Raw genomic sequence first — 27119 nt, 5'->3', positions numbered from 1 at the left:
GTAGGAGGTTGTTTTCTTTGTCATCAACTTTTTGCGCCAAATTAGACGATCAGTTGTATCCATTTTATTTAAATTTAGAGCTTTCATGTCTTGCTCGATTGTTTGCGACCAGGACTTCTTTGGACGGCCTTTGGGACGTGTGCCAGGTACTTCAACATCTGCAAGAGAAGTTATGGCACTGTTTCTACTTCGTTTGACATGACCAAACCACCGCAGACGGTGTTGCCGGCATTCGTCCTTTATATCATCTAAACCAGCACGACGCAGGATTTCGGTAGATTCGATGTGGTCCTTCAGACTAATTCGTTGCATCCATCGGAGCATTTTCATGTCGGTTCGTTGAAGTTGTTGTTCCAGTTTGGTTGTCATTGGCCATGTTTCTGCACCATATAACAACACCGGACGCATCACAGATTTATAAAGTCACGCCGCATCATGATAGAGGCAAGGAGATGCCATTTATTCCAGGCTGCACGTATGCGTGCTCGAACGGCAGCTTCAGTTGTTCCAGTACAATCCAGAACATCCCCTAGATATTGTAACGATGTGACTTTCTTTACCTTAATGGCTTCAAAAACATTCTATTTTGAATTTGTTGTTGTAGATTGATGCAAGCAGGACAAACAAAATGGAATACCGAATAAAGTTTTTTGTCCTGTCATGCTTAAATGTTCTATCATGTTTAATATAAATAAAAATTTTGGTTTTGAACTCAAGAAGCTTGAGAATGATTTAAGATCAACCGTTAGAAAAATTAAACAGGAAGCTAACTAGCGCGGAACATGCTAGAATTTATATATTGAGTATATGGCCTAAACGCTTCACCATGAACACCAACAATTTTTTATTAATTTTTGTAAATTGGATAATAAAACTACTGTCAGAAATATTGAAAATCACACTCGTAAATTTTCCAAAGCTATATATATATATATATATATATATATATATATATATATATATATATATTGATGAAAATCACAGCATGTTCGGCGTAAGTTAACGTCCAATTTAACTTTTCGATTTTTCTAACAGTTGATCGTAAATCATTTTTCAAGTGTTAACTAACGCCGAACATGCTGTATTTTCATCAATAATTGCATTTCGGACAGTCTTAATCCAATATATATATATATATATATATATATATATATATATATATTATTGGTAAACCATTACTCGCCACAGGCCAGACGTACGATATGGAATTACGATATTAACGATATGGAATTGTTGTAAATCGTATTTATTGAGAACATTTGACATAATTTGGCTAACAACGTATCGTTATCGTTCCATATCGTTGAGTGTATTTTCAAAAAGTTAATTAATGATAAATGGGCAAAAATGTTCAATGAAATTTGCATAGCTGAAAACCTCGTCCCAAAATATATCCATGATATTTGTAAGCAAATACCGTTATAACGTACTAGCCTGTTGTCGTTAAAATAATTCTATGGCCTGAATGCTTACTTTAAAACAACTGTTAAAACTTTTCAGTGAACAATTTTTCATGAGATTTCACATGAAGTAAAAAATTTAAATACCGCCTATTTTCATTTTTATTATTTTGTTCCTGGTAAAATCAATACTAAACATACAGGTTGGAATTGAAGATGTTTTTGGAGAAGTTCTTCCTTCTGATAAAGTGGCTGTTATCAAGTGGCTGCAAAGTAATTTATTTCTTGCGCATTGTTTGTTATGAATACGTTCATTTCAATAAAATAACTGATATTCAAGTTAATGTTAATGAAAAGGTCAAAATAAAGTAGTGGCCATGGTTGGTGATGGAGTAAATGACTCACCCGCACTTGCACAAGCAGATATTGGTATTGCTATCGGATCTGGTACCGATGTAGCTGTGGAAGCAGCTGATGTTGTTCTTATCCAGGTATTTTATGAATGCTTATTGTGCAGCTGTTTAATTGAATTTCACTTCAGAAACGATAAAAAATTTGATCAAGATCTCATATAACTTGACTTCGATTAACAAGAAACGATAAAAAATTTGATCAAGATCTTATAAAACTTGACTTCGATAAACAAAATTTAACTTCATCAAAATACGATTTATATAATTTAGAACACTTGACAGATGAAAAACTCCGATTTTAAAACGAAACGCCATTGTATGATTTTGTTGTGATTTTGATCTTTTTTGTTTTGATTTAATTATTTGTGCAGATTTATAATGATTGAATTGTTTCTGACAAATGAAACACCAGACGTTCCAGCGTCGATTTTTCCATTGATAGGTGTTACTTCTTTGAGGCCTCTTACAATATTTTTTGATATCCCCTTTTTTCCACAGTTCCAGCATTCTGATGGTTTGCTGGAACAATTCTTTGACAATCACTCTTTTCGTGAATTTTCGGTATTCTTGTGTCTTTTTCAACATCAACTTTACTGATTCCAGTATCATATACTTTTCTTCAAATTCCCTTTTTTATCTTTGATATTATAAGGTAATATTTTTTATCTGGGTCTCGTAGGTCTTGTATAAACGCTTTTTTTGCCGTTCTCTCTCTCTCTGAATTCCGGGGTACCTGTTGGGGTGTCAGTCTCTATGTCTTGTGCTAGTTGTTGAGCAATTTACCTGGTTTCTGCATACGGTAGTCCAGCTATGTTTAAATAGAAACCCTCAGTTTATTTGTTTCCATCGCGTCGGTTACGATCTCGATGTTATTGCGATCCTTGGCAGGAATCGATTGTGATACTTCCAAAGTGGAGCCTCTTAGTGCTATTATCAATGCTGTCTTATGTGTGTGTGTGTTTTTATTCGCGTTTTTTCGCGTTCCGCTCGATGCCGAGTGTTGCTGCTTTGAATCTTGCCTGCTAGCTTTTTCAGGGTATAGTACCGTCAAATTTTGGTACATTTATTGATTTGGCAGAGGCGTAATCGTGTATGTTTTTTTTCTTTTGTTTCCATTTTTGGGTGATTCAACATTGTGAACAACCGTGATTATCCACTGAAGCGCGAACATAAAATTAAGAAAGAGCTAATAATAAAGACAAAGAATAAGTGTGTGTTTGCAAGGCAATCTGAAACAAGGCTCAAGTCCACTAAAAACTCAAACACACCATCAACAACTATTTACATCATATTAATAGCAACCATTACAGGATAAATAAAATAAAGACCCAACGTAAACTTAATTTAAAAAATGTAAACCTTATAAACGTAGACCACTTTTTATATTTTTAGTCAATATCTACCGACAATAGCCGAACAACACATCTTTAACCTCGGACTCAATTGTCATTACTTGAGGAAACCCAAGAATCTTCAAAAAAATTGAAATTGAACAATTAATTGATGACTTTATTAAATTTGGAAGTCAAAAACTGAAAACACTCAACACAAACATTGTAAATGATTTAATAGATAAGATGAGAAATAATTTCAAAAGCATGATTCTTACAAAGGAATTGATTGATGCCGCAGCAACCTTAAAAAACAACAACATTATTATCATAAAAGCTGACAAAGCTCCAAAGTATTGTTATAAATACGGCGCCTCATAATTATGACAATAATTATCTATGGTGCGCCGTATTGTAAAATGTCTATGCATTGCAAAAAAAGCTGTATAAATAGGACGACATATGAAGCGAAGAAGTGCGAAAACGACGAGAATGACACGATGAGTACAGGTAAATAAGAAGACGGACGACAGTTGACGTAAAAGTGATTAATGTGATTTTATGTAGTTATTAAGATTAATTTTTTGTTTCTATTACTGCTGGTATTAGATAAACGTTTGACGTAGTTTGCGTTTAAAGTCATCTGAAATAAAACTGCTTAGGAATCAAGAATCCACGTAGAGAGAAATAACTATACCCTACAAGTTTAAAGGGTCGGTTATAACTGTATGTTATTATGGATAGAAATGACTACAACAACAAACTTAATAACATTCTTTGTGATCGAATTGAAAACAGCATTTAAAACAGACGAAATTGTTTTCAAAAACGTGAAGGCTAGAAATACAGACAATAAAGTAAATCTTTGAATTTATTATCAGTATGCAAAACGGCAAACCTGAAAACAAAGAGTAACTGCACGCCTCTCCAAAATTCAACTCTGGAAAGAAATCACCTTATATACGAGTTTAAATGCCCTCTTAACGGGTGCTCTCGTTAGCCGCACTTATATATTGGAGTGACAACTACATCCCTATCACGTTGCCGTACTATGCACAAAAAACGACTTGTTAGAACTCACATTACGAGAAATATAATTAAACAATACTAGCATAATATACGGTTACAGGAACCACAGCCATCTAAGAATTGCTGAAGCGATCTTCATTGACCAAAGAAAACCTTAAATCAACAGACAGCAAAGAATAGCAACATCATTATCGACATAAAGAATATTATTGAAAGATTTTACAAGCAAAAAGAATAAACAGAACAAAGATATAATAAATGATATAACAATATAATATATAATAATAATAAACAGACAGGACAAAGCAGAATAAATGCACTTTGCATAGGACAAGGCAGAATAAAAACTGTCAAATGCATCTGTGTTTCCAACCGTTGTGCTGACACAAAGAATTGTAAAATCTTGAAATATTCCTATATAAGCGCTGAAGATGAAAAATCGAAATATGGCATTCACCATGAACACCAATGATTTTCTAATTCATTTTAATAAATTGGATAATAATTACAAAATTACTGTCAGAAAAATTGAAAAGCTCAATAGTATACTTTCTATTATCAAATAGTGCGTATATATATATATATATATATATATATATATATATATATATATATATATATATATATATATATTGGTAATAGACCTCACTTCCAACCCGGCGCTTAACCAACAACGAAAACAAAGAAGTATTAAAAACGAGCATTGTAAATAGTGACAAAGAAGAATATGATGCTATCGATGAAAAAAAGGAGACCAAAGAAGATGACCAGAACATTCGGAATCGAAATATGGCCTTATTTGCAGCATGAATTCGGAAAATAAGTTTATTTTGAATTTTAATAAACTAAACGTTCACCAAAAAACTTTAGTGAGAAAAATTGAAAAAACGGACTACAAACATATTAACGCCAAACATTCGGTAGAATTTATAGAATATTTAAAAAAAATATATATATCAATCAATCAATCTTCGTTTTGCGTCCAGAGACCCGGTTTCCCGAGATGGGACGTTGTTTTCTTTGTCATCAACTTTTTGCGCCAAATTAGACGATCAGTTGTATCCATTTCATTTAAATTTAGAGCTTTCATGTCTTGCTCGATTGTTTGCGACCAGGACTTCTTTGGACGGCCTTTTGGACGTGTGCCAGGTACTTCAACATCTGCAAGAGAAGTTATGGCACTGTTTCTACTTCGTTTGAATGACCAAACCACCGCAGACGGTGTTGCCGGCATTCGTCCTTTATATCATCTAAACCAGCATATACTAGATTCCAAATGTCACCAGTGCGTATCGGTTTTGTGATTTCTTCCATCACAGTTATAAATAACAGTGGACTGAGAATTGAGCCTTGGTGAACTCCAACGCCGATGTCAAATGCATCTGTGTTTTCAACCGTTATGCTGACAAGAGTCTTAGTATTCATACATATATATATATATTGTTGTTATTATCGATCATATAAAATTATGTTGTTGTTTTTTTTCTATGTACCTTATGTGTTTTGTGCATGTATGTATATTAGTATGTGTGAATGATAGAATGCGTGTATTGTATGAATGGATCTATGTGTAATTTCTTTTGACTTTAATATTCAATCTGTTATTATTTGACTTTACTGGATTTAAATAATGTTATTGATTATATGTATTTATAGAATTTTTGTTATCTTTATTGGTTATCTGTGTTTAATAGTTATATAGGAGTAATTATTTTTTGATTTTTTTACATTAAATAATAATAAAAATGATGTTAACAGTCGTAATAACTTTAAAGATTGTATTCTTCTTGTACCATTTATTTCGAACTAATATATAACTTATAACTTATATAGTAGTAATTATGTTTTGATTATTTTACATTAAATATTAATAAAAATAATGTAAAATACGTAATAACTTTCAAGAATGTATTCCTCACGTACCTTTTATTTCAAACTAATTTAATCTTTGATTTTTGTTGAACTACTTTAATCTTTGATTTATGTTTATCAATGTTGATTTTATTCGGATAGGGTGACTTTCCTACAAGCATTTGGTTGCTTTTTAGTTTACCCTTCTTTTTTGAGAAAATAAAATATTCAAAATTATTGGTTTAAAATTATAGTTTTATTATGATTAAAAATGTATACAAATAAATTCGAAAAAAGAACATATAATATAACGAAAAATTTTAATTTTTTTAAGTTTTTCGTTGTTAAAATTTTTGTTAGATTATATGTTCCTTTTTCGAATTTATTTGTATATATTTTTAATAGTATTGAAAATATCACTTTATATTATATAACTATAATTTTAAATCAATGAATAATGCACTGACGATGACGGTTTAGCGTCGAAATAGATCTATCTGCAATAATTTTAATAAAATGTTTGTTAATAAGAATAAAGTTTCAATTTTTAACAGACTCAATTTCGTTGATAAAAATTTATTAAGAAAACTTTGAATATAAGTTGATAAACACTAATAAATCGGTAGAATTTATTACATACTGTCAAGAATTTGGTTTTCTACCAGTATTTACCAAAACTCAGGATCAACCGAACTGTTCTTACTATTGAGCAAGAACATGAACAACGTCAGCTTCATCTTAACCGTGAGTTAAATATTAAACAAAATCTTGGCCTCGATATTAAATTGAAGTTAGAGAATCCAAAAAACCAATTTAACAATCTAAACATTAACGAAGATATTAGATTTTAATTAAATAACTTATTAAGACAATGTCGTTCATCACATCAACGCCTTGTTAATCAACGCATTCATCAAAAATTAAATTCTTTTCTTAAAGCAAAAAATGAAAGTATTAATAACGAAAAATATATCAATTTAAGTAATCTTATGTTAACAGAGAGACAAAAAGACGTTTTAAATTTTGGTATAAATTGCCATTATCTCAAAAATCCGGGTAAAATTGATAAGCAGATCGAAATGGAGAAATTGATGAAATTCGCGATCTTGAATTCAAACAAAAAATAACCAGTCGACCCAACGATTTCTATACTTCTACAAGCCGAATCTAAAAAACAACGTGGCTGTTTCTCTAGCAAATTGATGCATGAAGAAATAAAAACCGCAGCCAAACAACTAAAAGATAATCAAGATATTGTAATTCGCGTGCAGACAAATCTTCAGCTTATGTGCTTCTCAACATAAAGATTACGTCAATAAAATCGATAAAATTTTAAATCAGGGCTTCGAACCGTAATTTTTTTTGTTCCGGTTTTCGGTTTCAGTTCGACTAACAAAATATATTTCGGTTCAGTTCCGGTTTTCGTTCCAGATAAAATTTCGGTTCGGTTCCGGTTATCGGTTCAGTTCCGGGAAACGTTTTTGCCCATCAAAGTTATTAAATTTTGTAAATGGTCATCACAATCCTACTGGCGCAAATTTGTAAAGCAAAGTAAAGAACGCTTATAAAATGATGTAAAATTATTGGTAAGAAGCCAAATTAATTTTCAATTTTAATAAAAAATTTTAAATTAAAAATTCCGTAACAAATAATTCTGAATGCAATAATCACGAAACTTAGCGAAAAAAAATTAATTATCTTCCAGACAAGAAATGAAAAGTGAACTTCTTTGACATTACGTGGTGGAGCGCGCTAATAAATTTGCGGGCAAATATATTTAATTAATTATATTTAATTGCGTTTTTGTAAATGTTGCCGGTATCGCGTGTATCGGATATTATAGTTATTGACATATCATTGTTAATTAAATTTCAACTCATTAAGAAACTAGTAGTCATGAATTTTTTTAATTTCTAAATATACAAAAAAATGTGTTCAAATATTTTTTTAGCCAGCAAATGGAAACAAGGTATAAAAATGCATAACATTTCTCAGAAAACAAAAGTATATATTTATATACAATGACTAAAACAGATGAAAATTTCCTCTAATTAATAAAATGTCTTCTATTTATAGAAGTGTTCATTATAAAAATATATTAACTGCTTCGAACCGGAACGTTATTTTTTTCGTTTCGGTTTCGGTTCGGCAAGCAAAAAATATTTCGGTTAAGTTCCGAGTTTCGTTCCGGCTAAAATATCGGTTTTTTTCGGTTTCGGTTCTGTTCCGGTTCGAAGCCTTGTTTTAAATGATTAAAATAAATTTAAAACAATGGCGGCATAACCTACACTTTTATTTAAAAAAAACTTAATAAAATAATTTGACAAATTAATAAATATTTAAGCGGTGACAAATAAATTTCCCATCCTCGTGCCAACGAAGTTATATGGCAACATTAAAACTCATAAGCCCAATAATCCTCTACGACCAATCATTAGCCGAATACCAATCGTTACATATCCAATTGCTAAAATACTCAGCAAAATACTTCTACCATATCTTTCAGACAACTACAATCTTAAATCTTCAAAAGAGTTTATCGATATATTAAATACCAATCCATCATCCGACATCGCAACACTTGACATCGAAAATGTTCCTATCAAAGATACTATCGACATTATAACTGAAACGGTTTATGATTCGCAATATTCACCATTAAAAATTTCAAAAATATTTGAAACAATTATTAGAAATTTGAACAACAGAAGTACCATTCATCAGTCCTGTTGGTAAAATCTATAAACAGATTGATGGAATTGCCATGGGATCCCCTTTAGGCGTTCTCTTCGCTAATTTATATCTAGGTAATCTAAAGCAAGTAACCCTCAACCAACATCCCGAACTTAAACCCAACATCTACACAAGATATGTTGATAATATTTTTGTATCTTATAACGATCTTAATTTAATTGTCAATTTATTAAAAATATTTAAATAAGTAAAATTTATCATTGAATAAAAGTGATAATAAACTTTCTTATCTCGACATTCTTGTCACTCACAATGAACGCACTTTCAAACCTCCGTTTATTTTAAAGATACTAATAAAGGAATATGTTTAAACGGAAGTAGTGAATGTACTGATGAATATAAACTGAGTACCGTACGATCATTCATCAACCGCGCCTTCACACTCCTCATCCCCAGACGACGTTTCATTTTGCGATTGATTTTGAGCTACACTGCTTTTAAACCGGTGAAACTTTCAAAATATTCAACTTTCTCAAGATTAAGATTTTTTTTTACTAAACATTTTTTGATACGAGACATTAATTTTTATTTGTTATATTATAATATTGTTTTATTGATATTCACAAAAAATTTCATTAAAATATGTTGGCCAGTTCAAGAGATAAGTTCTACATTGGCAAAAATTTTGAAAAAATTGCTCAAAAATTTGAGGCTGCTGTCACAAAAATCTTCACAACAAGAAAAATAATTGAAAATTTTTATAACAAAAATTATTTTGTCGATGAAATACATTGAGGTACTTACTGTTAAAATAAAAAAAATCTTAGATGGTCGGTCGTGAACTTTTTACAGGTTGACAGAATGGCCCACATGAATAAATATAGAATTAAATATTATAGAAACATTATAGAATTAAATGATTGAAAAGAAAACAAAGATATAAAGAAAAATGTAAAATAAAATTGTATGTAAATGAATTAAAATATAAAAGTTAAAATAAATAGAGGAAAAATCGAAAAAGAATAAATGAATAAAAAAATCAAATATGTTAAAATTAACAAAAGAAAATATTAATAATTTAGTTAACACGACAGTCAATTATAATTAGGCAAAGAATTTATGACACTCAAGAAATAAAAAAATAAATAAAAAATAGAAAAACAATATTGAAAGGTTATATAAACAACATTGAGAGAAGGTTGAGAAATATGGTGACACTTAATGAAATGCAGTGTGGGTTTATGCCCGGTAGGGGAACGGTGGATGCGTTGTTCATAGTGAGAATGTTGCAGGAGAATTATAGAAAGAAGAAACGAAGATTGTACATGTGTTTTGTGGAACTAGAAAAGGCTTTTGATCGAGTACCAAGGAAGGTCATTGAATGGGCGCTGAGGAAGAAAGGAGTGAATGAGAGACTTGTTAAAGCTGTGATGCAGCTGTATGAAGGGGCGAAGACAAAGGTGAGGGTCGAAAGGGAGATGTCGGACGCTTTTAGTGTTAAGATAGGAGTGCATCAAGGATCGGTGTTATCACCGTTTTTGTTTGTAATTGTGAGGGATGTTGTGTGTGGAAACATAATGGAGGGGTTGTTATTTGAGATTTTGTATGCAGATGATTTAGTCTTGATGGCTGATAGCATGGAAGAATTGCAGTTAAAATTTGACAGATGGAAAAGTGTTATTGAAAAGAAAGGGGTAAAAGTTAATATTGGTAAGACGAAGGTAATGGTGAGTGGGGAAGGTGGGGAGCAAGTGATAAGTAAAATAGACCCATGTGGTGTATGTGACAGGAGAGTGAAGGCTAACTCGGTATTGTGTATAGGATGTCAGAAGTGGGTGCATAAGAGATGTAGTGATGTGAGGGGGGCGCTGAAAAAGGTGGAAGGCACGTTCAAATGTAAGAAGTGTGTTCATGGTGTGATTTATAGGACGGACTCAAGGACGGGGTTGAGTGGTGGTATTGAAAGAGTGGAAAGCTTTGTTTATTTAGGGGTTAAGCTGAACGCGGATGGAGGATGTTTGAACGCTGTTACGACTAGAGTTCGTGTGGGATGGATGAAATTTAGGGAACTTGGTGGGGTATTGTGTGGAAAGAAATGGTCAGTGAAAATGAAAGGGAGGGTATATAAAGCTTATGTGAGAGCAGCGATGGTATATGGTGGTGAAACTTGGGTGTTGAGGAAAGAGGAAAGTGTACTGCAGAGGGCTGAAAGAGCTATTGTGAGGATGATGCGTGGGGTTAAAGTGAAGGATAAGAGGAGTACAGAGCTGATGTCGAGGATGGGACTGAATGAGGACATTGTGACATTGATAAGGAGATTGAGATTGCGGTGGTATGGACATGTGTTGAGAAGGGATGAAAGGGTCGGGATTAGGCGAGTGTTGGAGTTCGAGGTTGAAGGAGTGGTAGGAAGAGGTCGTCCGCGACTGGGATGGAGAGAGCATGTGGAGAAGGACAGGGTGAAAGCGGGGTTGCGTGATACTGAGGCGAGTGACAGATGGCGTCGAGGGGTATTTCGATTTCATCATAGGTAGCCAAACGGCAACCCCCGATCTCGGGGAAAATGTCGTCTAAACGTGTGTTGTTGGTTGTTGTTGTATATAAACAACATTCAGTAGATGCTTGTTAAAAGTGATTTTTATAAATCAAGTTACTAAGCTATTGCTCGACTGATCGAATTCAATTTTTTATCTCTGTAGCTAGTGTCCATACCTAAAAATCAATTTTCAGTTCTCTTCTAGTTTCTGCCATTAAGACTAAATTATAAATATAATACATGACATATGATGAACTTAATGACTGAATACACTGAACTTGTTGTTGATAGGCATTTTGTTATATATATATATTTCATGCTGCACTAATTTTTTATGTGGAAGAAAATTATTAATAAAAATTTTACATTTGAGTATTTTTAATCGAACTAGAAAAAACGGGTTACAATTTTTTCACTTCCAGAATGACTTGCTAGATGTGGCAAATGCTATCTTATTATCGAGCAAAACAGTTCAAAGAATAAAGGCAAATTTTATAGCTGCGACAATTTATAATTTTTTGGCTATTCCATTGGCGGCAGGTTAGTTTTTAAACATATGCTCTCTCATCGTTTTTTTCGGTTTCTTAAATTCTTGAATTAAAGTTTGGTAACTCAATTTTAAATAAACAAAATTGTAATATGATAACAAATGTTGTTGTTTAAAAACGACCAATCAGGTTTGTTGATGCCGCTTGGACTGCAGCTTCAACCGTGGATGGCTTCTTTTTTGATGGCCATGTCTTCTCTATCAGTTATCGGAATTTCTCTCATGCTCAAATTGTACGTTTATTAAAAACAAACCAAAAGGCACATTTACACATACATACGCCCAATATGTTGCTAATTTTGTTCTTAATTTGTTGTTGTTATCATTATTATTATTGTTGTTGTGTTTTTGTTAATGCTGCCCCGCTTCAAACATCGCTGGAGGAGTCCAGAATGAGGCCGGAGACAGTTGGCCACGGCAACCGGGTTTTGCCAGAGATCTATTACCGTGAGATGTGTAGAGTTGTTCGGGCAGCCAAACAGATGGGTATCGTCGTCGAGATGTTTGCGGCATAACGGACAGTTACTTACTGTCGATTCTTGTTCTGTGGCTGTTAAGAGGGAGATGCAGTGACCTATGCGGAGTTGGGTCAGCGTTCTTTTCATTACTCTGGGCAACTCTTTTTCTGCCTTTTAGGAATGGGGAGTGGCCATCCGTTGAGCAGCACAGCGGCATGATATGACCCAGACACGAGTTTCGCGACGCTACTGTGCAGAATAGTTGATGCTGCCTTTAGCGTACTGCTGTTAATGTTCATGGGCAGCACCGATTGTACCGCATGTGCGTGTTTGGTGTAAATGGTCTCTTTCATGTTTCCGTAACGTCGTTGCTCTCTTGTGATGTAGTGGCAGGGGTGGTTTGTGTTATGGCTATATAATAGAAACTTGGTGATAGGACGTCGGTGTGCTGCCTTATGGAGAGCATTTGGGACTCCGAAAGGAAGTGCTGCTCTGACGCTATCCCATTGCATCCAGTGATTATCCGTGAAGCAGCATTCTCTGTGCGTTGGAGTCTGTTGTAACTTTTATCAGAATTCAGTGGAAACCAGGCGGGGTAGGCATACTGATGTGCTGATCGGCCTATGGTCTTGTATGTCTGCAGCAGGGTTTCTTTGTCCTGGCCAAACGAGGATCCACTGAGCGCTTTTATTATTGAATTACGTTTGGAGGCTTTGGAGGCTATAAGTTTGTGATGCCGAGAAAAGGAGTGTCAAAAGTAAGATACTGTTGTTGTTATTGTTGTTGTTGTTAAAAATGGTTCAATTCATTTTTAGAATCAATAGCGCGACATGTGCACAAGACTCAACACTGTCCCATATTTCGAAAAAATTTGTAGCGATTTGAACTGACAGTCTTCTATTAATATCTCACTCATTATAACTAAAGTAATGTTAACTACAAATCCTAAAGATGATGAACTGACAGCCTTCAATCACATTGAGATTGATGTCAAATAATTTTTTGAACTTTTGCTTCATTTCAATCTGCTCAAAACCGCCATTTTCAATAATCAACAGTTAAAAAACGGCAAAATTAAGGTAAAGGAACAAACTTGATCGTTGGATTGAAATCTACATAGACGCGTTTGATGTTAAAGCTCTTGAAATAACATTTCTACAAGCCATTCAGGGACAATATCAAATTATAATTTTGAATTTATATGAAGCTTTTTGAAAACAGCAATTTTATCATCGGTAGTCAATTTAAGCAACGTATCCAACGTGAATGATGTATGATATATACCAACGTATTTCGGTCCTTTAGATCACTCACTATTACTTGAATAGCATTTGGGATTAAATCAAGTTTAAGCTAATTGTCGATTTCAGATAACAAATAAATGGATTAGCTAGTTATGTTTATGTTTATCTTTTTTTGTTAAATTAAAGAAATTTCTAAGGCCAGAAATAATAAAGAGAAATTAACATTCAATGTAATTCAATAATTGAACTTGTTTTTGACAGCTGGAAAAAACCTTGCAGAATTAGCATAACCACCCCTGAATATTTCAGTGATTTTCAAGAGACACGCCAACATTCCATCAGAGTTTATAAGGGATTCAGTGGAAAGATAAGCGATGAAAATGTTAAATTTCCACGTGCTGAAAACATCCAAACCTTTTCAACGTTTCTTCCATGTAACAGATTTGTTAATGTTATTACTAATTTCTTTGTCTGCAGCAGAAACAAACGGAACAATTACGAATTCAATAAGGGGTATAAGCGATTATTACAAGAAGTGCATGATGAATTTATTGATGATATGTTATCTGATGTTGAGCTTTAAATAAATGCGGTCTTAGAAGTATCAAAAGTAATTTATATAACAATTATCATGCTGATTTTAACAATCATGTTAAAAAATTACTAATTTTGATCAACTAATTTTGATTAAGCATAAGTTTTTATTAACATATCACACGCACATTAGTGATGATTTGCATAATTCGTCATTATTATTGTATTTTTGTATTTGTAATTTGAATTTTACACAATTGTGCAATTGTTGTGAATAAACACACACATACAAGCACACACACACATATATATATATATATACACGTATATATATATATATACTTCTATATCTAATTATTGATGAAAATCACAGCATGTTCGGCGTTAGTTAACTTCCACTTTTCGATTTTTCTAACGGTTGATCGTAAATCATTTTCAAGTTACTTTAGTTCAAAACCAAAATTTTGTTTATTTTGTGCATGATAGAACAGAAAAGAATGAAAAAATTATGAAAAAACCATATAAAATAACGTCCAAGCAACCGACGAAAACGATAGTATTAAACTTCGAATATACTACTCCAACCAAAGAACGTCATCTCTTGTGATGTAAAACAATTGCACTAATAAACCAGAACCGATGATGGATCATAGCCAACTAATATATTTGTTCAAATGTAATATTGGTGAGTGTAAGCACCATAATTCGGAATATATTGGTATGACGACGACCAAGTGATTGAGAAGACTCAGGATCCACGTACAAACTAGCGCAATAAAGTATCACATAAAAGAGAAACACAAAACTAAAATTACTAGACAAATCTTGGACCACAATGTGGAAATCTTACATTACACTAACAACCATTATAATTTACGACTAGCCCAATCAATACTGATAGAAGAAAGACATACGATAATAAATATTCAACTACGGGCTATTGGAATTCTTCCTACCAATAAATTTAGGAACAGATGATTGATTCATCGATAATGAAAACACGTAAAAGTGTTATATTTAACAAAGTCGAAGATTGTAAAACTAAGTATTCACTTTAAACAAACAAGGAATCAGCGAAGTAGAGTAGAGGCACAGTATATATATATTTGAGCATCTGGGCACAAACACAACATATTAATTTAAACACCGAAGATGGTATAGAAATACCGAAAAAAAATTTTGTTGTCCTATCTTGCATAAAATTAACAAAAAATTTTGTTTTGAACAAAAGAAACTTGAAAATGATTTACGATCAACCGTTAGAAAAATTGAAAAGTTAAATTGGAAGTTAACTAACGCCGAACATGCTGTGATTATCATATATGTATGTATATGTATGTATATATATATATATGTATGTGTATATATATGTATATATATATATATATTGGATTAAGACTGCTATATATATATATATATATATATATATATATATATATATATATATATATATATATATATATTTGAACATCTGGGCACAAACACAACATATTAATTTAAACACCGAAGATGGTATAGAAATACCGAAAAAAAATTTTGTTGTCCTATCTTGCATAAAATAAACAAAAAATTTTGTTTTGAACAAAAGAAACTTGAAAATGATTATATATATATATATATATATATATATATATATATATATATATATGTATATATATATATATATATATATTGGGTTTAGACTATCATAAATACAATTATTTTTAAAGATCCCTGCTTTTTGGCATTATTCAACTTGTAGTTGAGTTTCTCAATTTTTCTAACGAGACTTTTATCATGTTCATGAAGTTTATTAAGGTTAAATAAAAAACTTTTAATATTTGACATTTTTGACAAAACATTATTAATAACGTTATTACTACAAAAAAGCTCTTTTCGGCATCAACTGCCATCACCAGTGTAGTTATATAGTATTGTCCCGTCTTTGAGTCTTTGTTTTTACAGCGACTTTGTTTGTAGCTTAATTAGAATTAAAGTTAATCATATTGGAAGAATATTGGTATTATTTAGTTGAATATTTATTGCTGGTTTACGTTTATCGATGAAAATTGATTCTGTTATCTTCAATTTGAGGTATTCTCTGTTGTAATAAATTGCTTTGATGTTATTGTCTAAAATTTCCCTTGTTATAATAGTGTTGCGTTGTTCCATTAGGTGGTCTTTTATTGCTCCATGTTGCTTATGCGTCAATTTGTTTATAAAGTTTGTTGTCTGGACAGTAGAATGGCGCTTCCATTGTGCTGATTTCTAGCGGAAATTTTAATTGTTTTTTAGGTATATTTAAAGGCGTGTTTAGAATTATAGATAGTGTTTAATATGATTTCAATGGTATCTTTGACGGGAACATTAGTAAATAATGATTCCACGTCGAGTGAAGCAATGCTTGTGTTAATTGTTGGTGTGGAGGATGAAATGATGTCTATAAATTCTTTACTGGATTTTAAACTATAGCTGTTTGATGTGTATGGAGTAATGAGTTTAGTGAGGATTTTAGCAATGGGGTAGGTGACAGTAGGTATTTGGCTAATGATTGGTCTTAAAAGGTTTTTTCTTTGTGAGTTTTTACATTACCATATGGGTAATTTTTACATGGGTCACTTAGAAGAGATTACATTCGCCAGGCTGGTATTCGCCTATCAGTTCTGGAATTAGATCATTAGTTGATGATGCACTGATTGATTTTATTATTTTATTAAGTTTGGTTTTTAATTCAGTTGTTGGGTCTTTTTTAGTTGATTTGAATTATCGGACAGTATTTCGTTGATTTTGTTCCTATAATCCGTTTTATTGACAATTACATACATTGGAGCTTTGTCTGCCTTTCTTATTACAATGTTGTTATTGTCTTTTAGAAATTTAGCTGCATTAATTAGTCTCTTTTTAAGCAGCTTGCTTTTGAAGGATCCTCTTTGTTTCTTGCTTTCGGCTTTGAGTTATTATAAAAATAATGTCCTCATCAGATAAAACAGATGAAAAAATAATGAAAAAGATAATAAATAACAATGTTAAGGTCATAGATACAAACAGCTCATTAAAATTGAGAATTTACTATATAATGCCAAAAACGCAGTGATCTATATAAATAATTGTTTATATATATATATATATATATATTTACAATATTCTATAAATTCTACCGAATGTTTGGCGTTAATATGTTTGTAGTTCGTTTTTTCGATTTTTCTCACTAAAGTTTTTTGGTGAACGTTTAGTTTATTAAAATTCAAAATAAACTTATTTTTCGAATTCATGCTGCAAATAAGGCCATATTTCGATTCCGAATGAATCATCATCAGTGCTCCTTGCTGTATATATAGGGAAATATTGACTTTGTCAAGATGAACTTTGACGTTGTAAAAATTAACTTTGGTGTTGTAAAAACGAACTTTGATGCGAATTAGGTGTCAGGTTTCTTATTGGCTGGTCATCTTCTTTGGTCTCCTTTTCTTCATCGATAGCATCATATTCTTCTTTGTCACTATTTACGATGTTTTTGAATGTTTCATTCTCCAGCTGTCCTAGGTAAAAACTGGCAAATAGGACGCCAAGTGGGGAACCCATAGCGACACCATCGATTTGCTTGTAAAGTTTGGCTGCGGGGCTGTGGAATGGTGCTTCAGTAGTGCAAATTTGAAGAAGGGACTTCAGTTGTGCTTTCGGTATGTTCAATGGAACCATATCTGAGTGGTAAACGGTGTTGATAATTATGTCAATTGTATCATAAATTGGTACATTTGTGAATAATGATTCAACATCCAGAGAGGTAATAAATTTGGATGGTTTATTAATGCTGAGGAGATTAATAAACTCACGGGAAGATTGTAGTGTTTGGAATATATGGGGTTAAAATTTTGTTCAAGAATTTTGCAACAGGGTAGGTGACAGTTGTAATTTGGCTAATAATTGGTCGGATGGGATGATTCTTTTTATGCGTTTTTATATTTCCATATAAGTAGCCAGGAGAGTATTCGCCTATAAGCGATGGAAGTTTGTCATCGGTGATGTGCTTTCTTATCTTCTTAATTATTGTGTTTAGTTTAGTTTTTAGTTGAGGAGTGGGATCTTTTTTGATTACTTGCTACTTTTTTCTATCATTGAGAACATCATTGAGTTTTTCATGGTAATCGGCTCGGTCGATAATGACATATTGCGCATCCTTCGCCGAAGCAACTTAGGGAGAATAAAGATATCGTAATAAGACGCGCAGATAAATCTGCACAATATGTCATTATCGACCGAGCCAAAGTAATATACCAGAACAGCAACTATACGCATGTTAAAATTCCAGAAGCAGTCCTAATTGACATCAATAAACCAAAAATAAATATACAACAAAAAATGACAACCTCACTTCCAACCCGCGCTTAACCAACAACGAAAACAAAGAAGTAATAAAAACTAGCATCGTAAATAGTGACAAAGAAGAATATGATGCTATCGATGAAGAAAAGGAGACCAAAGAAGATGACCAGCCAATAAAGAAACCTGACACTTAATTCGCATCAAAGTTCAATTTTACAACACCAAAGTTAATTTTTACAACGTCAAAGTTCATCTTCCCTATATATATATATATATATTTCCCTATATATACAGCAAGGAGCACTGATGATGATTCATTCGGAATCGAAATATGGCCTTATTTGCAGCATGAATTCGAAAAATAAGTTTATTTTGAATTTTAATAAACTAAACGTTCACCAAAAAGCTTTAGTGAGAAAAATCGAAAAAACGAACTACAAACATATCAACGCCAAACATTCGGTAGAATTTATAGAATATTGTAAAAATTATGGTCTATTACCAACATATACATACATATATATATATATATATATATATATATATATATATATATATATTCCGGAGTTGGTGTCAAAATTTTTGGAGGAGTCGGAATCGGATATTTTTCATTTGACTCCGTCACTGATTTTCATAGGTGAAAAGAGAAACCAATATATTTGAATACAACAAGTTATATTTTTTAATATATTTTATTTTTGACAAACAAAGGTTAATTTTTTTTTCCAAAATTCGTTCGAACAAGACAAAAAATGATCGTTCTTTACATTTCATTTATTCCTTTCGAGTTTTCAAGTACGCGGGAAGGCAATCGTATCTTCGAATTTTAGATATCGGTTTCTTAAAAATTGCGCTATGACCCATTTGTTAATTAATATATATGGTTTAACTGAAACTTATCGAAAAATATTGTCTTGTTATTTCTTTAACTATGCGCTGCAAAATTTTATATTATCTCTTTTTTTTAAATCAGCTTGTGTTTAATTCTTGAGTTATTAAGTATTTATTTTAGAAAACGTATATTGGAAAAAGTTTTTATATTGGTGGAATCGGTTTTAAAATAACGAGCGAGACGCAGATGTCTTGTTTCAAGCTCGTTTGGAAATTCACATAGACGAATTTCAAAATGTTTTAAAACGATTTGAATTATAATAATTTGATTTGTGTTCCTTTGCAACTTTTACTTTATTTGCGGGTTTGGTTTTAATAATTTTTTTGTTTCTTTTTAGTTTATTTTTTATTTATTTGTTACTTAAATAGTAGGATCAAATCATTTTTATAAGCCCATGATTAGGCTATAATCATAGGGTTAAAATTTTCTCATTATAATTCAAATATGTCATTTATTTTTAGATAGATTTTCAGTTGTTTAATTTATTGCAAAAAAAATTTTGCAATTTTAAAGACAATTTTAAAAATTGTCTTGACTCTACTTTTTATGATTTTAAATTTTGCGATTCACTTCCAAAGATAGCTTTAGACGTTGACGATATTAACTTATTTAATATATCTCTTAAACAATTTTTTATATTTATTTGTTCAATTCAGAAAAACGTTTGCAGTTCGTTAATTAGACACCTTTGATATAACTTTTTAATGGTTGATTGAGGCAAATTTTAGTATTTGGTTTATTTATCTAATCTAATGTGATTTTTATTAGTTTGAATCATTCCTGTTAGCCATGATGAGAGTATATTTTTATTTCTTTTTGTACAAAATGCAAAAACAGGCGCCCAATCTTTATTTGTAACCAGATGGTTTGTATGTTTTTGTTGAAACAAAACACATTTATCGAATTGTTAATATGTAACAGTTCGCAATTTTAGTGATGAGAATACTATTTGTATACTCAAATATGATATCAATTAATTTTTTCTATGTTGTTATTTATGATTTGCAGAGATAGTGTTTTTAATAAAATCTTCTAAGTAATTCTGTAAAGTTACGTTAAACTTCATTGTTCAGTGGCCTGTGCTATATTAAAACCGTCTGGGAAAAAAGTATTGCGAACCACAAATTAAAAATTTGATGAAAATTAGAAATGACGTTGAATATAAATAATTGCTTGAAAATCTTGCTCAACGAAAAACGTCAAGCGTCGAGACCCAGAAACGTTCATAGTTTTCTGATCAAAAACTTGTTTGCTTTTTTTAACGGCATTGCAGCTCCCCAAATTGTGCCATGTTGGGTCTTGTTGAAATCAAAATCAGACCAACACTATCCAAGCCGACGGAGTCCAATAGCTGGTAGCACCGAGGCAGACATATCAACCGACGCCCCACCCCACGCAAACACCCGAAATACGAACAATCAAAATAAATAACCATTGTCAAAGCTTAGAAAATAGATTCAAAAAACTTAAAAGGTCGTTATAGGAAGTGGAAGACAAAAAATGTATTTTATATTATAAAAATGGTTTTTCATGAAATCATTTTTATTTTTTTAAGATGGAGCGCATTTTAAAAAGGACACTGCTCAGTGTAGTGTTAACTGTCTTCTAACTAGAAAAAATTCATCTACACATAATTTTAACTAACAAAACTTCCCTTTCATACTAATTGTATTATAGATATTAATAACCCAGTGAACAATGAAAGATGGGACCCATATAGGTCACAGGTGGGCTGACATATAGGCACCCATATGGGCTGCCTACGTGGGACCGGTAACAAAATGACCGTCCAATTCGCGTTGGATCCATGTGGGCAAAAGAAGAGAATGTAACGGGGCTTTACGTAGGCTAAATAAGAGAATGTAAACGGGCTTTATGTGGGCTAAATGGACTTAAAAGTATGCACACACACGCATTTTTTGAAGTATATTTTATTTTGATAAAACTCCCACAACAATAAAAAAAATCAAAAAAATAATTAAATGAGAAAGTCAGGTTATAAATACTAAAAATAAAATGTTATAGTATAAAAAATTTCATTTATGCATAATTATCATTTTCATCTTCTTCATCTGATGCCTCATCTGAAAAATTTCCTTCATTTGTTTTTACAGATGAATTTGATTTGTTCAACCGAGATGCCTTTTTACCATTTCTGTCTCGAGCACCTGTCAACCATTTTGCCACTGCTAACTCCACATTTCTTTTCATGACCTCTCAAATTGAAGCATTTTTTGACTGATCCTGTTATATGAATAAAAAAATTATTTTACAAAAATTATTAACATAAATTTATTCCGAAAAGATGTAAGGCTGAGTTGGCCAGGAGTCAGTTATCCCAGATGAACCTGCAGTAGCTACAATAAACATGGAGTACTCCATATGTTTATTGTAACTACTGCAGGTTCATGTTCTCCAAAGCTGAGTCCCTTGGTAGACTTTACCAAGGGATTCAGCCTTGGAGATATGTGGGGATTACAACGGCTGGAACCGGGCAAGACAAAAAAATAACTTTAATAAAAATCTTATAAATAGTGTATGCGGTTATATGCATCACTCGCACATAAACATTATCTATTTTATTTTCATTTACTGATATGTTTAATTTTTTCTTTTAGGACATAGTACACGTAAATGTGTATGTGTGTATATGTATGTATGTTTGTTGGTTTGTTTGTATGTAAATATATGTTTGTATTATTATTATCGAAAATTTATAAAGCGGTTGAATAAACACAAATTTCTCAAAAGCACTATCCATAATAGTGATATTAAAATAATAAAATAAATATATGTTCTAATCATTTCAAAATAGAAGATATTATTTGTAACAAAAAATGTGTTTTCAGGTTCTTTTTAAAGTCACTAATCTTCAATCCATATATATATATTATAAGAAAATTTAAATAGCGCATTTTGCCTTTTATAGAGCTACCCATAGGCACTATCAGACATAACCAAAAAATTTGTCAGTTTAAGTGACCATTTAGAATAATAACAAATAATAAGTAACAAAAAATAAAATATAATCACAATGACAACATAAAACACATATATACATATTTACATACATAAAAATAAATAAATAACTGAATAAAATAGATAATAAATAAATATAAATGTGGATAAATTACACAGAAAGTACATAATCAATCAAACATAAATATTCTGGAATAAATAAATAAAACATAGAAAATATACTCGATCAAAAAACATAATTATTGCGAAAAGTATGAAAATAAAGTAAAGATATCATTTATAGCAATAATAAATAATGTCACATAACACAATTCTATATAGGTTCTTTATCGGTAGACTTTTCACATTAAAACTTTTGTACATTTCATACCTGTCATATCTTTTTGAGGATTCTAAATTCGGAAATTCTTTTCTAGGATAGAAAACCCAGGGACGAATGTCTATGCCTTTTGGCCAAAAACTGGAGTAATTAATTTTTTCAGATAGGTTATTGCCAACAATTAGTTTATAAGAGACAAATAAAGTTTCTGGAGCGAGCTGGTTGTTTCGATTTTAAAAGATACAGACCTTGTAGATCCACATTCCCTATGGCCAAATATTCTTTTACAATATTAACCGAAACATTATTTTTAATATTTGTTAAGAAAAAGCTGTCTCCTTTTTCTTAAAATCTGGCTTTGCAGGTAATATTTCATCATTTTCTACGGTGCCTACATTAAAATCTGGTTTTTGAGCAGTTATGACAGAATACAAAGGAGGTGAGTTTTCAACCCTGTTCACTAGTCCATCTTCTTTTCTCCTTTTGTATGAAATATTCTTCCAATCATCTTGTGCAACATTGTCTACGCTTGGAATATCAAGTAATGATCTTTTTAAAGGGGCGTCATCATTAAATGAACAGGTACCCCTGAAACAAACTTTAGCACTCGAATTACAGATTTTATTTTTAATAAATTAACGTTGTTTTTTTTTGTTTTAGTCAACTCTACTAGCAAATTTTTAATATGTTTGTTTAAACTGTATATTAAAGAATAAATTTCTTTCAGGTTATCGTTTTTGACAACTTTCTGGTTGGTAGCATCATTGTCTGGTGAATCTGACGAAAAATTGAAGTTAGCAGCAACACAAGCTGGCAGCTTAGGAAAAAATTTTTTTTCCTGGACCATCTCCACGTATTGTAAAAGGTCCTCAGCGTCTGACTGCAACTTTGGGATTTTTCTCTTCCTTTTATCGCCTAATTCGAGGACACCCACTTTGGTCATGTCTTCTACGAGCAGTTCCTTGGCTTTCAAAATAAGCGACTCAGAAAAGAAACCGGTAAAACTTAACATTAGTGCCTCAATGCAATCAAAATTGTAAGTAAAAAGTAAAAGTATGAGTAGGTTAAGTAGGTTAAGATAAGTAAAAGCGAGAGTAGGTTAAAGCGTAAATATGTCTAAAATAATTGTTAAAAACAAGAAATTGAAACATCTTTTTAACTTTTATCAATTATTTAATAACTTTATACGGTTAAAATCGTAATTTTGGTACGCTTTCAAAAAGAAAGTTTTTGCATTGCAGGCACTAAAGTAAACTCACATACTTGCGTACGGTTATGTTCGGTTGGCATTAAAATAAACTTCCATGCATTTATTTGCTCGTATTTTAACATATAAAACTTAACAGTCATCAATTATTTAATAACTTTGTAGAGTTAAAATCGTAATTTCAGTATGTTTATAAAGAGAAAGTTCATACATTGTAAGTGTAGGGATCAAACATTCATTTATTAACTATCTTATGTATTAATTATTATTAAAGATTATTGCAATTTTCAATGTTACCTATTCTATGCTAATTTTTATGTTATTGCTTCTCTTTCGATTTCTTTCCCTTTTTTTCCCGGGAACTTGTAAACGAAACGGTTCGAGATTCACGTTAAAGAAAAGTTAATATTTTATTACACCTGAATTGTGTTTGTTTTATTTATTTTAACTCACAACAAGGTGTCTTGTTAGTAGCAGAAGTTCGTACTTACAAATTGGTGACCCCGACGTGATCTGAACGAAAATCCGACGTGATTTGAACGAAAAGCCGACGTGATCTGAACGAGAACCCGACGTGATCTGAACGAAAATCTGACGTGATTTGAACGAAAAGCCGACTTGATTTGAACGAAAATCCCACGTGATTTTGAACGAAAATCCCACGTGGTTTTGAACGAAAATCCGACGTAAGAAGAAACGAAGATCCACGTGGTTAGATCAAAACGAAAACAAAATGTTCCAACCAAATAATCGATAAATTCAAGCCAAACAAATATTGTTCATATGATGGTCTTAATATGTTTATGATAAAGCTATTTGTTAAGGAAATTGTTTTCCCTTTTGTGCACATCTGCAACTTATCCTTGCAGAGCCGGAGGTTTCCAGATGCGTTCAAAATGGCGAAGGTTTTGCCTATTTTTAAGAAAGGTAACAGAGAGGATCCTGGCAACTATATTTCTTTGCTTTCCCCTTTGTCAAAGGTACTTGAAAAATTAGTTACCAACAAAATGAAATCATTTATAGATAAATATAAATTATTGTCTAATAACCAATATGGATTTAGACCAAAGCACTCAACGGAGTTAGCTATTTTAGAACTATATCATAGAATTATTAATAAATTAAATGATAAACATCCTACACTTGGGATTTTTATAGACCTTACGAAAGCTTTTGATATTATTGATCACAATTTACTTTTACACAAATTCGAACTCTATCGATTTCGTGGTAAAATCTTTTCTTGGCTCACTAGTTACCCGTCTAACAGAAAACAATTTGTGTCGATAGATTGTAAGAGTTCAATTTTGGGCCCTCTTCTTTTCACAATTTTCATCAACGATTTCCCTAATGTGACTACACTATTTAAATGTATTATGTTCGCTGACGACACTGATATTTTCTACAGTTCAAAATCACTAATTGATGATTTATCGCTAATTAATATCGATCTCAGAAAAATTGAGACAAGCTAATCATCAACACTGATAAATCATGCTATACAATTTTTGGTCCTACAATACTTACTAATAATATTCAAGACTTTTCCCTTAAGTTAAATTGTTAAATAATAATATTCTTAGAAAATGTAGCACAATTAAATTTTTAGGTGTATATATCAAAAGTAATCTGTCATGGTCGTTACATATTTTGGAAGTTAAAAAAAAGTTCACAGTTTTTTATGTATTTTAAATAAATTGAAACATAAATTTAATTTTGTTAGCAAAATTAATCTATACTATAGTTTTATTTTTCCTCATCTATTTATTGTAATATAATCTGGGGAAATGGTCCTGAATATTTACAAAAGCTCTTATTTGTTTGTCAAAAACGCTTTATTAGGATTATATTTAATTTAAAACAAACCGATCATACCAAAGAACTTCTTGCTAAGACTAAAATTCTATCAATTTATCAAATTAATTTCTATTTTCAAACATTATTTACTTTAAAATTCTTAAGAAATCTTTTACCTCCATATTATTCAGAATTCTTCCATTATTCAAATCCATATAAATCAATTATTACAAGGCAAAATGATATTTTCTATATAAAAACATCTAGATTAAATTTGGGCAACAATTGTATTAAATTTGGGCAACAATTGTATATCTCATACAGCCCCTAAATTATGGAACAGTGTGATTTCCTTCAAAATTAAAAACATCGATAATCTGGCATCATTAAAAAAAAAAAAATCTCAAAATTTTTGCTTGTACTTATAAGCCTCCATGAATTCTTATGCTAACGGACTATCCTAACTCGCGTTTTTCGTTACTCTTACTGTTTACGTTTTGTATGCATATTTTTCATCAATTTGCCATCTACGTTCATATCTTAGAAAAATGCTGTTTATATTTTTGTAACTGTGCAGATGGTGTTTATATGTGAGAGAAAATGTGTTTGTATACTTCTGCAAAAGTTTGATCATTTTTGTTTTCTCATTGAATCATTGTAGAACATTTTTAGTTAATAAACTATTACGAGTTTTTTTCTGTTTATTTTGTATCTTTGAAGAAAATAAACAATATATATTTATATATGTATGTAATGTATGTATGTGGTTAAGTAAGTAAGTATGTGCGTATGTATGTATATATTTTTCATTACTCTGACTTTTACGTTATGTATACATATATATTTTTTTATAAATTGTCATCTACTATCATAACTTAGAATAATGTTTTATATATATATATAATAGAGTTCTGAAAAAGAGAAACGATTTTATTAATAAAAAATAATAAATTAATTAAATCAATTTAGCCTTAATTAAGTAAATGTCGTACCTGAAAAAGAGAAATAACAATTAAAGCTATTATATATAATAACCAATATTAACTAAGAGCTAGAAGAAATATTCAAAATATCCAAATAATTTCAACTCAAACAAAAATTTAAATTTAATCTGTCAAACGTTTCACAATTTACACAATAACGTTGTACACCATAACTCAATTCATAATGAAGTGGAAATCCTTCATTACATATATTTATATAATATATATATATATATTATATATATATGTGTGTGTGTGTGTGTGTGTGTAACTATGCAATGTGTCTTGCAAAAGTTCAAAAGTTTGGTCATTTTAGTTTTCTCGTCGAAATATTTTAGACAATTTTTAGTTAAGGCACTATTACAAGTATCTTTCTGTTTACTTTTTGTGTCTTTAATAAATAAATAAAGAAATAAATAAATATATATATATATATATATATATATATATATTATTGGTAAACCATTACTCGCCATGGGTCATATATATATATATATATATATATATATATATATATATATATATATATATATATATATATTCATACATCGGTTAAAATAAATTTTTGCTAAAAATCTTGATCCATAGAACCAAAAACATCAA

At 31.1% G+C, this 27119-nt stretch overlaps 2 protein-coding genes across 2 annotated transcripts in view; one reads left to right on the top strand and one right to left on the bottom strand.

Annotated features, from left to right (window-relative positions):
* Nucleotides 1–12047, top strand: part of HELRODRAFT_90503 (hypothetical protein) — a gene marked incomplete at both ends in the record, with an annotated part of 63862 nt that extends 51815 nt beyond the window's left edge. Inside the window, 4 exons of the mRNA XM_009032578.1 lie at nucleotides 1604–1673; nucleotides 1758–1891; nucleotides 11677–11794; nucleotides 11932–12047. Coding sequence (XP_009030826.1) covers nucleotides 1604–1673; nucleotides 1758–1891; nucleotides 11677–11794; nucleotides 11932–12047 — 438 coding nt within the window. The remainder of the gene's footprint in view (nucleotides 1–1603; nucleotides 1674–1757; nucleotides 1892–11676; nucleotides 11795–11931) is intronic.
* Nucleotides 12048–22849: 10802 nt separating this feature from the next.
* On the bottom strand, nucleotides 22850–23472 carry HELRODRAFT_182297 (hypothetical protein; the record flags this gene model as incomplete). Its single annotated transcript, XM_009032584.1, has 2 exons — nucleotides 22850–23078; nucleotides 23129–23472. 2 exons carry the CDS (start codon nucleotides 23470–23472, stop codon nucleotides 22850–22852), a joined length of 573 nt encoding a protein of 190 aa, XP_009030832.1.
* Nucleotides 23473–27119: the final 3647 nt, after the last annotated feature.

The sequence above is a fragment of the Helobdella robusta genome, assembly GCF_000326865.2.
Source record: "Helobdella robusta unplaced genomic scaffold HELROscaffold_84, whole genome shotgun sequence".
Taxonomy (NCBI): Eukaryota; Metazoa; Annelida; class Clitellata; order Rhynchobdellida; family Glossiphoniidae; genus Helobdella; species Helobdella robusta.
This window is presented reverse-complemented; position numbering and strand designations above follow the sequence as displayed.